Source organism: Prionailurus bengalensis, chromosome X, assembly GCF_016509475.1.
Source record: "Prionailurus bengalensis isolate Pbe53 chromosome X, Fcat_Pben_1.1_paternal_pri, whole genome shotgun sequence".
In the NCBI taxonomy this organism is placed as follows: Eukaryota; Metazoa; Chordata; class Mammalia; order Carnivora; family Felidae; genus Prionailurus; species Prionailurus bengalensis.
Genome location: NC_057361.1, coordinates 89545946 through 89560669, shown reverse-complemented (window position 1 = coordinate 89560669; position 14724 = coordinate 89545946). Strand labels below are relative to the sequence as shown.

Sequence of the window (14724 nt, the reverse complement as noted above, 5' to 3'; positions counted from 1 at the left end):
ACATTTTTACCCTTTGAAGCAACCCATTTCTAAAAACCTATCCAAAGGTACACTAGAAATTAGGAAACAAAATCAGAATTGAAAGGTTATTGACTGCAACACTGTTATAACTGAAGTTTGGAAATGACCATATAACCATAATTATAGCTAAACACTAGAAACGATAGGGACATAACTAAATAAATTATGGTACGTCCACACGTTAGCCAATGCAACTTTTAAAAAATGAGAAAAATCTATGTACACTGAAACGTGTAGTTATCTCCAGGACATAATATTAAGTAAAAGAAACGAAGTATAAGTAGTGTATAGAATATGCTACATTTTTATGAGAAGGATGGTGATACAAAACAATGAAAAGATATACCAAAAATAGTAAAAATGATTACCTGTGGGGGAAAGAGGAAAAAGAATTAGGGGATGGCAAGAATGGGTGGGAAGCATCTCTGACTATACCACTGTTAAACAACAATGTAAATATTTTAAATAATTAAAGGTAAAAATTTAGAAGAGGTAAAAATATTATTAAAAATTGAAAACAAACTGAAACTGGTGAACCTAATATAAACCAAGTTGTTGACATAAACCATACAAAGAAAAAAATTACTTTAAGTGCCTCTAAAACATATTTTGACTGCACTTTCTTAGTGAAATTAGTCCATTCAAAGAGGAAAAAAGAACAGCAAAGAAATAATTAATGGCATTTAAAAATTCTATTATTACTATTAAAATTGAAATTGCTATTTTGTTCACTTGCAAATTGCTATTTTGAAGCTATCATAGGCATATTGTAAGATAAAGAAAATAACAAATTATATTAATGCTATTAGGAAACAAGATTTTCATCACAGGGAGGGAAAGGTGGTGAAGTGAGGGAGAGTAAGTATACAAATCTCTTTTCATTTTATTTATTTTTATTTTTTTTAACGTTTATTTATTTTTGAGACAGAGAGAGACACAGCATGAACGGAGGAGGGGCAGAGAGAGAGGGAGACACCGAATCGGAAGCAGGCTCCAGGCTCTGAGCCATCAGCCCAGAGCCCGACGCGGGGCTCTAACTCACGGACCGCGAGATCGTGACCTGAGCTGAAGTCGGACGCTTAACCGACTGAGCCACCCAGGTGCCCCTGATCTCTTTTCATTTTAAATTTCAATTGGAAGTAATAATATAAGCTCATGATATTTTTTCACTTTAAAAAATACATATTTCCTAATTTTGTCAACTGAAAAGACATAAAATCAACTGACCACCAGTAACCATGAAAACCCCTAACACCAGACAGTAGCATCTAAATCACATCTTTCACTAAAGAAGAACCTAAAATCAGATATATGGTCACTTTCAGATTTGGAGAGTAAATGTACAAAATGAGCCTGAAGAGTCTTGTGTCAGAGAGCAAGGAAATTACCAAAGGTCAATAGAGTTTGTCAGCAGGACACAGGAGAGGGGCCAGCCGACTTAAAGGGGCTCCCACAGGCCAAAGATAGGAGAATTTTGGCTTCAAAAATAATAATGAGTAAAATTGATTTAACCACATAAATTCCACATGTTTATAATGATAACAAATTCTATAAACCTTCCTGACCATCACTCAAAATTGCTGGTGTACTAACTCATTACCCTATTAGAATAATTCATTGCCCCATTACAATTCCAGCTGATAAATTAGAATTCTAGCTGATAAAAGATTCATAGAATTTTTAAAATCTCCATTTTGCACCTCTGAACAAAAAAGTAGATCTAGGCAAAGATCATCAATGACTACTAAACCACTGGATCAAAAGTTGATGGGGAAATTTTGGTGGCAAAATCAGGCTCATATACTGAACCACTGATCAAACTTAATAAAAAAAAGTGGGATAACAGATATTTGTGCAAGAAGATGTAATTCAATAGTAAATACACAGCACTACATACAAAGTATTCTTTTTTATGTTTTCTTTAATTTTTTGCAGTATAATTTATGTATAGTATAATGCACAAGTCTTAAGTGCACAGCTGTTTCTATATCCCCAGAAAGTTCTCTAGTTAGTGCCTCTTGCAAGGCAACCTCCAGTCTGTAGGAAATATTGGGGACAGAGGAACAATTTAAATGACATCATGAAGAAACAGTCAGATCAAGAATGTAGAATGTAGGTGCCTGGGTGGCTCAGCTGGTTAAGCGTCCAACTTTGGCTCAGGTCACAATCTCACAGTTCATGGGTTCAAGTCCCACGTTGGGCTCTGCACTGACAGCTTGTGGTCTGGAGCCTGCTTCAGATTCTGTGTTGCCCTCTTTCTCTCTGCCCCTCCCCCGCTCCCACTCTGTGTCTCTCCCTCTCAAAAATAAACATTAAACAAGAATGTAGAATGCAGTAGAATACAAATGACCCAGTTTCTCTAATAGCATAGTAAAAGAGTTTTAAGAAACATAGAAACCAAATGCAATATGTGAAGCTTGAACAAACCAATTGTAAAAAGACATTCATCTTTGAGACAACTGAGGAAATCTGAATAAGGACTGAGTTTTCAAGTATATTTGAAAAATTATTGCGAATCTTTTGAGGTGTAATAATAGTATAGCGGTTATGTGGTTATCAGTTGGAGTAACATATTGAAATATGTATTCATTGGTGGAATGGCTGATATGAGGGATTTACCTAAAAATATTCCAAAAAAAATAGTGTGTGTGTGTGTGTGTGGGGGGGGAATAGATGAAACAAATTTGTCAAACTGTTGCTAACTTTTGAAGCTGAGTGATGGGTACATAGAGGTTCATTGTATTATAATCTCTGTACATTTGGGTATGCTTAAAAATTTCCATAATAATAAATCTTTTAAAATTTGCATGTCAAGAGTTGCCTCTGAGCTGAGACATAAGGATGCAGGAACTATCAGGCTACCAATTCCTAAGCACTTCTGAAGTTCTAGTTGAGGGACATGGACTACTCAGGCACTCCTAGACACTTGCAAAGGGAATTGAGAGAATGGACAAGTTTTTTTTTTTTTGAGTCTCAGAAGAGCTTATGACATAGTTAATGGTAGCTGTAGTTATTTATGAGATATATTATGATTCTTAGGAAAAGCTTCAATAGTCTATTGCTATCCACTTATTACACAATAACACAGAAACACATCTGCTAATAAAACCAAGGGTTTTGAGTTTCTTCCCTGATTTTCCAGGTCCTTACAAACACCAGGCATGAGTAGCACATAAGGTAAGCTACATGTTGTTAAGAAGTATAAAGCAAATAGGATGTTTTAGTGTTTACGTAAAATTTGTACATCCACTAAATTTTTGGAGATCAAGGGATCAGAATGTTTTAACTGTCTTTGTCACATAAACAGACATGCTATGTCATCACCCATGTACTTTATACTTGTATAAGTATACTCATCAATCTATGAACACAGAATTTTAGAGCTAAAAGGCATCTTTGACTCTCTAATTTAACAAATGAGAAACTGAGGCTCAGAAAAGTTAAGTATGATTTTCCAAAAGCCAGGACTATTTTTGAACTATAGTTTCCTCCCAGCTCTAAAACACACTGAAAGATATATTTCTACCTGAAAGCTTTTCAGAAAAATTACACTAAATGTGTACTTCCATTTTGAGACACATCCTGATTTTCAGAACATTAAAATGAAAAAGTATACATCTTAGAATTGAGAAAACATTGTATACTTCCAAAGTAGTTTTCTTTTAAGCTTATTGATTTATTTTCAGAGAGACAGAGAAAGCAAGCAGGGGAAGGGCAGAGAGAGGGAGAGAGAATATTGAGGCTCCACACTCTTAGCACAGAGCCCAAGACGGGGCTCAAACTCACAAACTGTGAGATCACGACCTGAGCCAAAACCAAGAGTTCGACACTTAACCGACCAAGCCACCCAGGTGCCCCCAAAGTAATTATTTTTTTTAACACAGTGGTTTAAATTAGTGCTTCCCAAACTGACAGTCTTCAAGATACACAAAGAAAGTTATAATATTTGTACATAGTACACTGGGAAGGATATACAACCTGCAGTGATTGGACCTCTGAACCCAGAGGACTGAGATGATCACAAGGTTGGGAAGTTATGTTTAAGTCAGTTGTAAGATATACATATTTTTAATAAATTGACAAGTTGCTAGGATTTAGCACTTTTGTATTTCTTGTCCACATAAAGTAATTTAAAATTTTGGTACATTAGTTTAAATAGACACCTGGATATATAGATAACTGCCAAAATAATAAAGAAAGGCTAATTGTAGGCATATGCCAATTCTTACCTTTAACTTTTTAAAAACTATTTCTTTTTTCATTTTAATAGGAATCTTTTCCAGTTGTCTCATAACACTTCGTTTGCTTTTTCTCTGTCTTGACCAACAAAACATTTGATATACAGCCAATATCACTTACTCTGATCCCTTTTGGTCCTGGTGGCCCTGGAATTCCATCATCACCCTGAAAAATACAACAGATTTAGTTCTTGTTCCTCCAAAAATAACCCTCAAATAACTAATTTTAGATTATGACAATAAGAGACTTAAATTTTTGTGAATCTTTGTGAAAGTGAGAAACTTACTTACCCAAGGAAGAAGCATTTATTATTGAGACTGAAAGCACCTTATTTTTTATCATATAGAAAATAAGAAAGGTCTTGGGGTGTCTGGGTGGATCAGTTGGTTGTGCTTCTGACTTCAGCTGGGGTCATGATCTCACAGCTTGTGAGTTCAAGCCTCGCGTTGGGCTCTGTGCTGACAGCTTGGAGCCTGGAGCCTGCTTTGGATTCTGTGTCTTCCTCTCTTTCTGACCCTCCCCTATTTGCATTCTGTCTCTCTCTCAAAAATAAAAATAAAACATTAAAAAATCTATAAAAAAGTAAGAAAGGTCTTTATTTACTAAGAAAACTGCTGATATGTAGTAGAAACTTTGTACCTGACCTGTAAAATTAATTATGAAAATCATACAAGACAAAGATGTAGTGGTAGTGATACTCCTCAAATCATTTATGCATAAGGAAAATACAAGCTGAAAATCTGGGCATTTTCTATATATTTTTTAAACATTATTTTTAAAATCTTATTATATCTTCTTTTAATGTTTTATATTTGGGAGAGAGAGAGTGCAAGTGGGGAAGGGGCAGAGAGAGAGGAGGACAGAGGATCCCAAGTGGGCTCTGCGCTGATAGTGGAGAGCCTGATGCAGGGCTCCAACGCATGAACCCTGAGATCATGAACTGAGCCAAAGTCAGATGCTCAACCACTCAACCAACTGAGCCACCCAGGCGCCCCAGGCAGTTTCTATATTATGTCAGTCTGCTGCCATGCTGGTAATAAATGACATCATCTGAGCCTAAGTACGTGCTGCTCTTGAGTTTGCTGTTCTAAACCTTTGCTTTGTTTTATAAGGCACTTTCTACAGGAAGAGCTTAGGAAAGAACAAGAACAAACCAGACACTCCTTTCTAGCTTCTTCTGTTGACTGTAAACAAAAGAGGCTGACCACATGTGTGTTAATCTATTTACCCATTTCTAGTTACAATTGCATTGTTGAGAATTTGAGGTTTTGTTTCACTAAGTTTTTATTAACTAGTTTTTTAGAATAAAGAAAACCCAATTCTGCTCCAAAAGATGGGAATTTCAGTGGAACATATAAGCTAGTAGGCCACCACCTGAAGCGTTTAGACAGATTTTATTAAACTGAGACATCTTCCTTTACACAAGTGGTTTCTAAATCACACAACTCACAACCTTAGAGGCTCCACTGGGGGTTCCTTGATGCTTATGTCACTGCCCGCTTTCAATCAGCGCAGCTTTGTTTTTATGTTTTATGTGGGGCTTCCAGGAAAAGCTTCATTTGGGAAAAGGGTTACCTGGTATATTAGTTTCTTATGCTGTTTTTATAAATTACTACAAACTTAGTGGCTTAAACCAACACAACCTTACTGTTCTGGAAGTCAGAAGTATGACAGTGGTCTCGGTGGCAGAACACTGTTGCTTTCTGGAGGTTCTAGGAGGATAAATCCATTTCGTTTCTTCCAGCTTCTAGAACAGCCAGCCTTCCTCAGCTCTTCAATCTTCAAAGCCAGCTATGGTTGAATGAATCTTTCTAACACTGCATCACTCCTACACTGATTCTTCTGCCTCCCTCTTCCACATTTAAAGGACTCTTGTGATTATACTGGGCCCACCTAGATAATCCAGAATAATCTCTGTGGTTGAAGACCAGCTGATAAGCAAATTTAATTTCATCTGCAATCTTAATTTTGCTTGTCTATATAAACTAACATATTCACAAATCCTGAGGATCAGGTCATGGACATCAATTAGGGGATGGGCATTATTCTGTCTACTATCCTTAACTTTTTAAAAAGTTTAATAATCTCTTTCCACAACAGACTCATCTCTAAGGAGATTAAAGTAAATCCAATTTTATTTTATTTTATTTTATTTTATTTTTTTAAAATATTAAATTTATTGTGAAATTGGTTTCCATACAACACCCAGTGATCATCCCAACAGGTGCCCTCCTCAATCCAATTCTATTTTAAAACAAGGAGAAGACTGCTTAATGAATCTTTTTGGGTCTTTCCACAAAAGGCAGGTATAAGACAAAGATTCCTTAATGTTGTACTGGTTGTACTAACCAACATGGTTAAATAAGAGACAGATAATAGAGGTACAAAAATTGGAAAGGATGAGGCAAAACTACCACTAAAAGCAAATAAATGATTGTATGAGTAGAAACCCAAGAAAATTACATGAAAACCACTATAATCAATAAGGTAACTCAGGAAGATAACTGTACACAAAATTAATATGAGAAAATAAATAGCTTTCTTATATACCAACTACCAGTTAGAAAACATAATGGAATAAAATATACAGTAGCAAAAGCAGGATAAAATATTTGGGGATAAACTTAAGAGATGTGCAAGATTCATAAGAAGAAAAGGTTAAAACGTTTCTGAAGTTCAAAATGGGAAATAAGAACAAATGGAAAGGCATTCCATGTTCTTGGATAATAGGAGTCAACATAAAAAATGATCAATTCTCAATAAATTTAGTTAAAATTTGACACAATAAACAGAAATAACATGATTTTTGAAAAGACAACTAGATAAGGTGACTCTAAAGTTCATATGGAAAAATAAATAAGCAAGAACATTCAGGAAAATTCTGGGGAAAAAAGAGCAGTAAGGGGATGCTAGCGCTGTCAGATACAAAAATACAGCATAATACATCAATAATTAAAATAGTTTGGTTCTGACATTTGAATAAACATATCATTGGAAGAGTATGGAAGGTCTAAAACAAGTGCGTATATTCACATGATTTTGGTTTATAATGAAAGTGGCACTGCAAATCAATGGGGAAGTTTACATTGGGACATACTTGTGAGGACATTTGTAAAAAAATAAACATGGAACTTACATCACAAACTGCACACCAGGATGAATTAGAAATAGATAAAATATTTACATGAAATGAAACTATTAATATACTTGGATAAAACATGCAAAAATTATTTTATAATCTTACAGTGGGGAAGGCATTTTCTACTCAAAATTCAAAAGCCATAAAGGATCCCTGAAAAACACAGATATACAAAAATATACACACACACAGGCACATACTCAGCAAAGACATGACCACCTAGGGGAAATAACTGCAACTCACAACACAGACCAAGGGTAATCCCCCTAATGTATAAATAGCTCATTAACATATAAAATTACCAATAATACAGTAGAAAAATGGGCAAATGATATGAAGACAGTTCACAGAAAACACAAATGATTCTTATACCTGTGAAAAGATCCTTAATCTCACTCTTAATAAGAGAAATGCAATCTAAAAGCATTGAAAGACCATTTTCATCTATCAGATTGACAAAAAGTCAAGTCTCATAATAGGGTTGGTGAAACTATAGGGAAATTGATCTTCCTGTATATTGCCAAACCAAGGATAAATCATATAACTTCTTGGGGGGCAATTTGGCAGTATCCATAAAAATACATAAAAACATGTACCCTCTTTATGGTAATCTTACAGAGATAATCCCCTATTGGGGAAAGGAAGTCTATTAAAATTATACATCTTAGCAGCACTGTTTGTAGTGGCAAAAAACTGAAAATTATTTAACTAATCATCGATAGGGGACTGGCTTAATAAATTATGGTTTATACATGCAGTGGAATACAATCAAGTTATAAAAGATAATGAGGAAATTCTGTGTGTACTGACATGAGATGTCTACAATATATATTAAGTGAAAAACAAAGGCCAAACATGTTTAATATGCTACCAGTTTATAAACAAACGTAGGTAAAAGTGCGTCTGTGTGTATATAAGCATGTATGTGCGTGTATATATTTGTATCTGTGTGAATATCCATAAAAATTATTGAGCATATTCACAAGAAAGTACTAGAAATTAGTATCTGTTAGGGATATGTAGAAGTCAGTGGCTAATGGATACAAGTGGAAAGGAAATCTTTTCCACAATGTACTTTCCTATGTTTATTTATTTTGTGTAAGTGAATATATTATCAAAAATTAATTTAATTTTATTTTTAAGAATAAAGAAATCCTTTGTAAATTTTTATATATACAATCTATACATGTATTTGTTTTATATATCTTTACTTTCATATATAAGAATATATATTGGGAAGCCTTGGTGGCTCATTTGGTTAAGTGTCTGACTTCGGCTCAGGTCATGATCTCACAGTTTGTGGGTTCAACACCCACGTCAGGCTCTGTGCTGACAGCTCAGAGCCTGAAGCCTGCTTCAGATTCTGTGTCTCCCTCTTTCTCTGCCCCTCCTCCACTTAGGCTGTCTCTCTTTCTCTCAAAAATTAATAAATGTTAAAAAATTTAAAAAAGAATATATATATTAAAAAACAATCCTACCAAATTTTTGACTGAGCATATATGCCAACATATATGCATGTACTAGAACACCCAATCACATAAAAATTATAAAGTATAAATTCAGCTACATTGGGAAGCACGAAATGAGACTGGAGATAGAGGTACAAAGCTCTTCAAATTTAGAATCCCAAAAGTTTAGAAAGTAGTCCAACCTTTTCATTGTACAGATACTGAAATGGAACCATAGCAAAAGAGTGGACTAATTTCTAAATCTAAAATGCATACAATCACACCATTAAAAGCTGTCATACTAATGTACAATAGTTCTAGTTAACGCTAAATTATTTCAAAGGGATTCTAAGGTAGTTAACTTTTTTTAATCTGCCGCAAATCTTTATTAAAAGTGCCACCTTTCAGCAAGCATGGTGCACAAGAAATTCAGCCCATAATTCACCTGGGTAAACTCAGGTGCAAGAAATGTATCTTTATTTTATATGGTTCAAAGTAATTTCTATTTCAAAGCTAACATGATTTCAGTTGCTTGAAATCCCCATCTCATTTTTATAAGGCTGTGTCTAAATTATGGAGAGCTTAAGGAGTTCTGAGATGTTGAGGAGTGAGATAGTCCAGTCCAAGCTAGAATTCATTGAGATGTCCCACGCCAGTAGGACGCATGGATTACTGCTGAGTTAGTGCTCAGTTCCATCCACTTGACTCTTTCAGATCCAGCTGCTACTTCTGTGCCACTTCTGGGTGCACAAGAAATAATCTGCTGTGTTTGCACTTCATTAGACATAAGAAATTCTGTTAAGTGCCCCATCTACTTAACTTCTAAGCAGTCGTTTAGAGTCTTGCTTTTTCCTTAGTGTAAAGTTCTACTCAGAAAATTTAGTGCAGGTCCCTTCTGCTCTTGAATCTAACAAGACTACCTTGATATACTGTCACTTCCTCAGAGATCATGCCCAAGCACACCCCCACAATCTATGCTCTGATACAGTTAAGTGTTTACGAGTATTTATGTATTTAAATTAATTTCCTCCTTTATTGGAAAGACTACTTGATGAGTATCCATTTGATCTCCTTAATACTCTAATGACATAATGTACCACTATTAGATGAAATAAAATTAGGGAAAAAAAAGGTTTTTAAAGTACTTTTCATTTCCAGGCAAAAAACAGAACTGGCCCCTTTCATGGTCAGTTCACCAGTCTACCTAATATAGATGGTAAAGGGCAATCAACCAAAAGAACTATTTTTAGAAAACCCAGAAACTTCTCCCAATCTTAGCATTCACTATTATCTCTTTGATTCCCTATGGTAACATGCACATAGGGTGATATCCTTGCTTATGGTATAGGAGAGATTGCCTACGCAGCAGTCAATGGGGAAAAGTCTTCCCAACTGATAGGAAAACAGTACCTTTGGATCCATGAGCCTGCACATAGGAAAGAAAGGGTGTATGAACCTATTGTCTCATCTTTCTCTCCCACAGAACAGCCTATGTGACATCTACCTCACCAAAGTCACTGATATACCTGTCCCAGGTAGTTGCCACGACTCTGAATTTGACAAACTGCTGAATATGTCACCCACCGTCCAACCCTATAGGTAAACACCTTACTGCTGTGCCACTGAATACAACAAATGGACATGTCTCTAAACATGAAACATTTTAGTACCTCAGATACCCCAACTGTATCACAGTGGACCTGATGTGTTGCCACAGTTGGACTCTGACACTACAGAAACAAAATGCCTCCTCACGTGTCAAATTTCTTCTGTCTGAGATGGGATTAACTGAAGCATCTGGGAAAAGGGAAATGAGATCTGCCACTAGGGCTATTTTGACCTCCATAGTGGTGGTTTCCTCCTCCCCTATACCTGTGCCCACCTGACACAAATTTTCCAATTCCACTTAAGTACCCTACCCACCAGAAGGAACTTTGGGCTGGCTGACTCCCATGGCAATCAATGGCTTTTATACTACCAGCACTGTGTGTGTGTCTCCCTTGGGGTATTACTATTTGGTAAAAGCCTGGCCTTCAACATTCCTACCAATGTAACACGTACCTACAGGGAATTGATAACAGACTGCCAAATATTCAAGACAGTCTCTCCTATTGAGCATATCAAACTAAACAGAGTAAGAGGGGAATTCCAAAACCAGGCGTTCTGGTTAGTGAGGAGAACTGTCACATGGTGGTATTGATTCTATTCATGTGTATGCTCCAGGCAAATTTTCCTACTCAGGGTCATTCAATTACAGCAAGTTATGTACAACCTGTCTTTGACCATTATTTAACTCATCAATGACACTACTTCAGTTTTGGAAGCAGAACAGACTAGCCTCAACACAGCCCTCAACTTCCTCTTGGCCGTCCAAGGCGAGATCCTCACTGGTACAGTTCCATGGGGAAAAATAGGACAGTGGGGGAAGTTGGTGCTTTTTCTTTTTTTTTTTTTTTTTAATTTTTTTTTCAACGTTTATTTATTTTTGGGACAGAGAGAGACAGAGCATGAACGGGGGAGGGGCAGAGAGAGAGGGAGACACAGAATCGGAAACAGGCTCCAGGCTCTGAGCCATCAGCCCAGAGCCCGACGCGGGGCTCGAACTCACGGACCGCGAGATCGTGACCTGGCTGAAGTCGGACGCTTAACCGACTGCGCCACCCAGGCGCCCCAGTTGGTGCTTTTTCTAGTTAAACATTTTGTTTATTACACTGTCACAGTAAAAGTTTTGACTATTCCTTTCATTTTGGCTTGTTGCCTTAATCAGCTACTCTGACACCTGGCAGTTTAGCTCTCTCCAGCTCAGCTGAGCTCCTGACAAAATTCAGTTTTTGTTAAGGATACCAATAACTACATACAATTAGCAGCATCTTCCAAAAACATTTGAATATGACAGTAATATTCAGTTTTTTAAACCAACAACAAAATATAGACTCTCAGCTATCCTATTATTTTATTTAGATATATTTTTAGTTGACTTGATACCTAGTCCCACATTTAAGATGATTTAATGCCTCTAATATTACTGGATGGCAACCTGGTACATACCTTTTGTCCCCGAGGCCCTGGAGGCCCTTCTGGACCTGGAAATCCAGGCAAACCTGGATGGCCTTCCAAACCTGGAAACCCTCTCTCCCCCTGCAATTGAACAAGAATGAAAGATGAGTGAATTTTCAAGCAAAGACATGGTTGAGATTCAAAAAGATCAAAAAATTATCTAGAGAAAACTAACTTAATTTAATGATACTAAATTCACAGTACCCACAAACAGGAGAAAACCTGTAAGATGTGAGTGGAAAACCACAAACCATTCTGAATTTGTCATATATGGTAATGCAATCAATGACTTTCCTGTAAAGGTAAAAAGCTTATCAGAGAAGAAACGAGGTTTAAACATACTGACATCAAGAGTTTACCATGGAAGATGGCAGTAAATCCAGGAAACCAGGTCTGTAGGGGTTACATAAAATAAATATGGTGCAGGGATGAAGAAGTGCAAAAGGAAACCATCTGAGAAGTTTTCAGATTTGTTGCAAAGTGGAAGAGTTGCAGAATTATCCAGAAGGGAAATTCATTACTGACTGGAGATAAATTAGTCAGAAAAGGGCTCTAGAACATCAAAAAGTTTATATTTTTTCTTATTGTAAGATTAATACAAAAAGGAATGCATGGTTATTGTAGAAGCACAAAAAAGCATAAAAGAAAAAAAAAACACCAGGAGGAAGAGTTAAGATGGCAGAGTAGTAAGGGTACCCTGGGCTTGTCTCATTCCTGGAACATACCTAGATCAACATCAAACCATTTTGAACACCTAGGAAATCGATCTGGGGATTAGCAGAACAATCCATAATTTGAGGTAGAGAATGCAGCAGGTGCATGGTGCGGAGAGGTGAATTCCGGGAGAGAAGAGGCCGGTGCCACAGAGGAGGGAGCCATTTTCATGGAAAGGAGAAAGAGAGAGGGGGAGATTGAGCAGGGCATCAGGTTTGCACAAGAAAGCACTGCCCCTGAAAGCAGCTAGAGAGAAAGAGTGAAGACACACACAGAAGACTGCATAAGAAAACAGTTCCCCAAAACCATTGACAGGGGAAAAGGGAGAGGGTTTCAATACTGCCAGTTTTTTGTAAACAGTGGAGCACAAAGTCTGAAGTTTCAGAGCCAAGCCCCTAGAGGTGCTCTAGCGAGGAAGGAGGGCAGAGCACTGGCAGCGGACAGCATGGTCTGAGGATCCCCTGGGTGACACAGAGAGAAGCGGTTCACCTGCTTGGACTGCATTTGATAGAGGTGATACGGCCTCTCCTCTGGCAAAAGACCCAGCGGGCATGTCATCAAGCTGCCATGTCATGTTCACCTCTATAGGAACAAAGACACCAGCTGAGGGCAACAAACCCTGGAGCCGGTTGTGTGTTGCAATTTACCATAAACTCTGAGCTGCTGCCACTGTGTGGTAGCACGACCATTTCTGGGACAAGCTGGCCACAGTGTGCACTGGCCACAGTGTGCAGAGACCGTGGGTTGGAACAGCGGGGATCTGTGAGGTGTGGGATTTTGAAACACAGCCACACCTGAGATAAAACTCTGGAGAGGGGCACAGCCTGGTAGGCAGACAGCTTGGACACAGATAAGAGGGAGATGGGGAGCTGATGGAAGCCAGGGACACAAGAGGTGTCAGAGGTGACTGATAGTGTGCCTACAAGGGCACGAACTTCCCATTCTGGAGACTTGAGAGAGGGATGAAACCATTTTCACCATTAGCCCACCAACACTGATCGACCTCAGTGGGCTAAACAGCGCCACCAAGTGGAGAACAGAGATAACATACTAAAGCCCTGAACACCTGCACACTCAGGCACATCTCCACTAGGGCAAGTGGGCCTGAGAATCAGAACAGCAGGTGCCTCCCCCCATAAGACCAGCACAAATCCTTTCCAAGGACTTAGTCTACTGACCATAGACTGCTGCAAAGTTTCAGCTCTAGGGGAAACTGGATCTACCTTCATGTGGGTTTTTTTGTTTGCTTGTTCATTTGTTTTGTTGTTGCTTCTGGTTTTTTGTTGTTTTTCTTTTCTTTTGTTTTTGGATACAGAACAAGCAACATTTTTTATCTTATTTGATCTTTAATTTATTTTATTATTTTTTTACTTTTAAAATTTTAAATCTTTTTTCTCTCTTCTTTTTTTTTCTACCAAGCTTCTCTTAAACAGATCAAAGCAGAGCAAAACATGCTTAGCATCTAACTTCCTTTATCTGATTTTTTTTTAATTTTTAAATTTTCATTTCATTTAATTATTATTTTTATTGTTTTTCTTCCTTAAAAGTGACAAGATAGAGGAATTCACCTCAAAAGAAAGAACAGGAAGAAATGACAGCCAGGGATTTAGTCAATGCAGATATAAGTAAGATGTCTGAACCAGAATTTAAAACAACAATTATAAGGATACGAGCTGGGCTTGAAAAAAGCATAGAAAACACAAGAGAATCCCTTTCTGCAAAGATAAAAGAACTGAAATCTAGTCAGGCCAAAATGAAAAATGCTATAACCAAAATGCAAACCCATATGGAGGCCATAAAAACGAGGATGGATGAGGCAGAGGAGCGAATTAGCGATATAGAAGATAAAATTATGAAATATAATAAAGCTGAAAAGAGGGAAACAAAGGTCAGGGATCATGAAGGCAGACTTGGAATTCAGTGATTTTATTAAGACATAAAAACATTAATATCATAGGAGTCCCAGAAGATGAAGAAAGAGGAGAGGCAGAGGTTTTATGTGACCAAATTACAGCTGAAAACTTCCCTAATCTGGGGAAGGACACAGACATCAAAATCCAAGAAGCACAGAGAACTCCCATTAAATTCAACAAAAGCTGGACATTA

General features: G+C 37.2%; 1 protein-coding gene across 5 annotated transcripts in view; it reads right to left on the bottom strand.

Annotated features, from left to right (window-relative positions):
- COL4A5 (collagen type IV alpha 5 chain) overlaps positions 1 to 14724 on the bottom strand; it is a 236518-nt gene that overhangs the window by 112096 nt on the left and 109698 nt on the right. For all 5 annotated transcript variants that reach the window (XM_043570931.1, XM_043570929.1, XM_043570928.1 and 2 more), the window contains exons 3-4: positions 11896 to 11985; positions 4381 to 4425 (exon numbers count right to left, since the gene is read on the bottom strand). In XM_043570931.1, coding sequence (XP_043426866.1) covers positions 4381 to 4425; positions 11896 to 11985 — 135 coding nt within the window. The remainder of the gene's footprint in view (positions 1 to 4380; positions 4426 to 11895; positions 11986 to 14724) is intronic.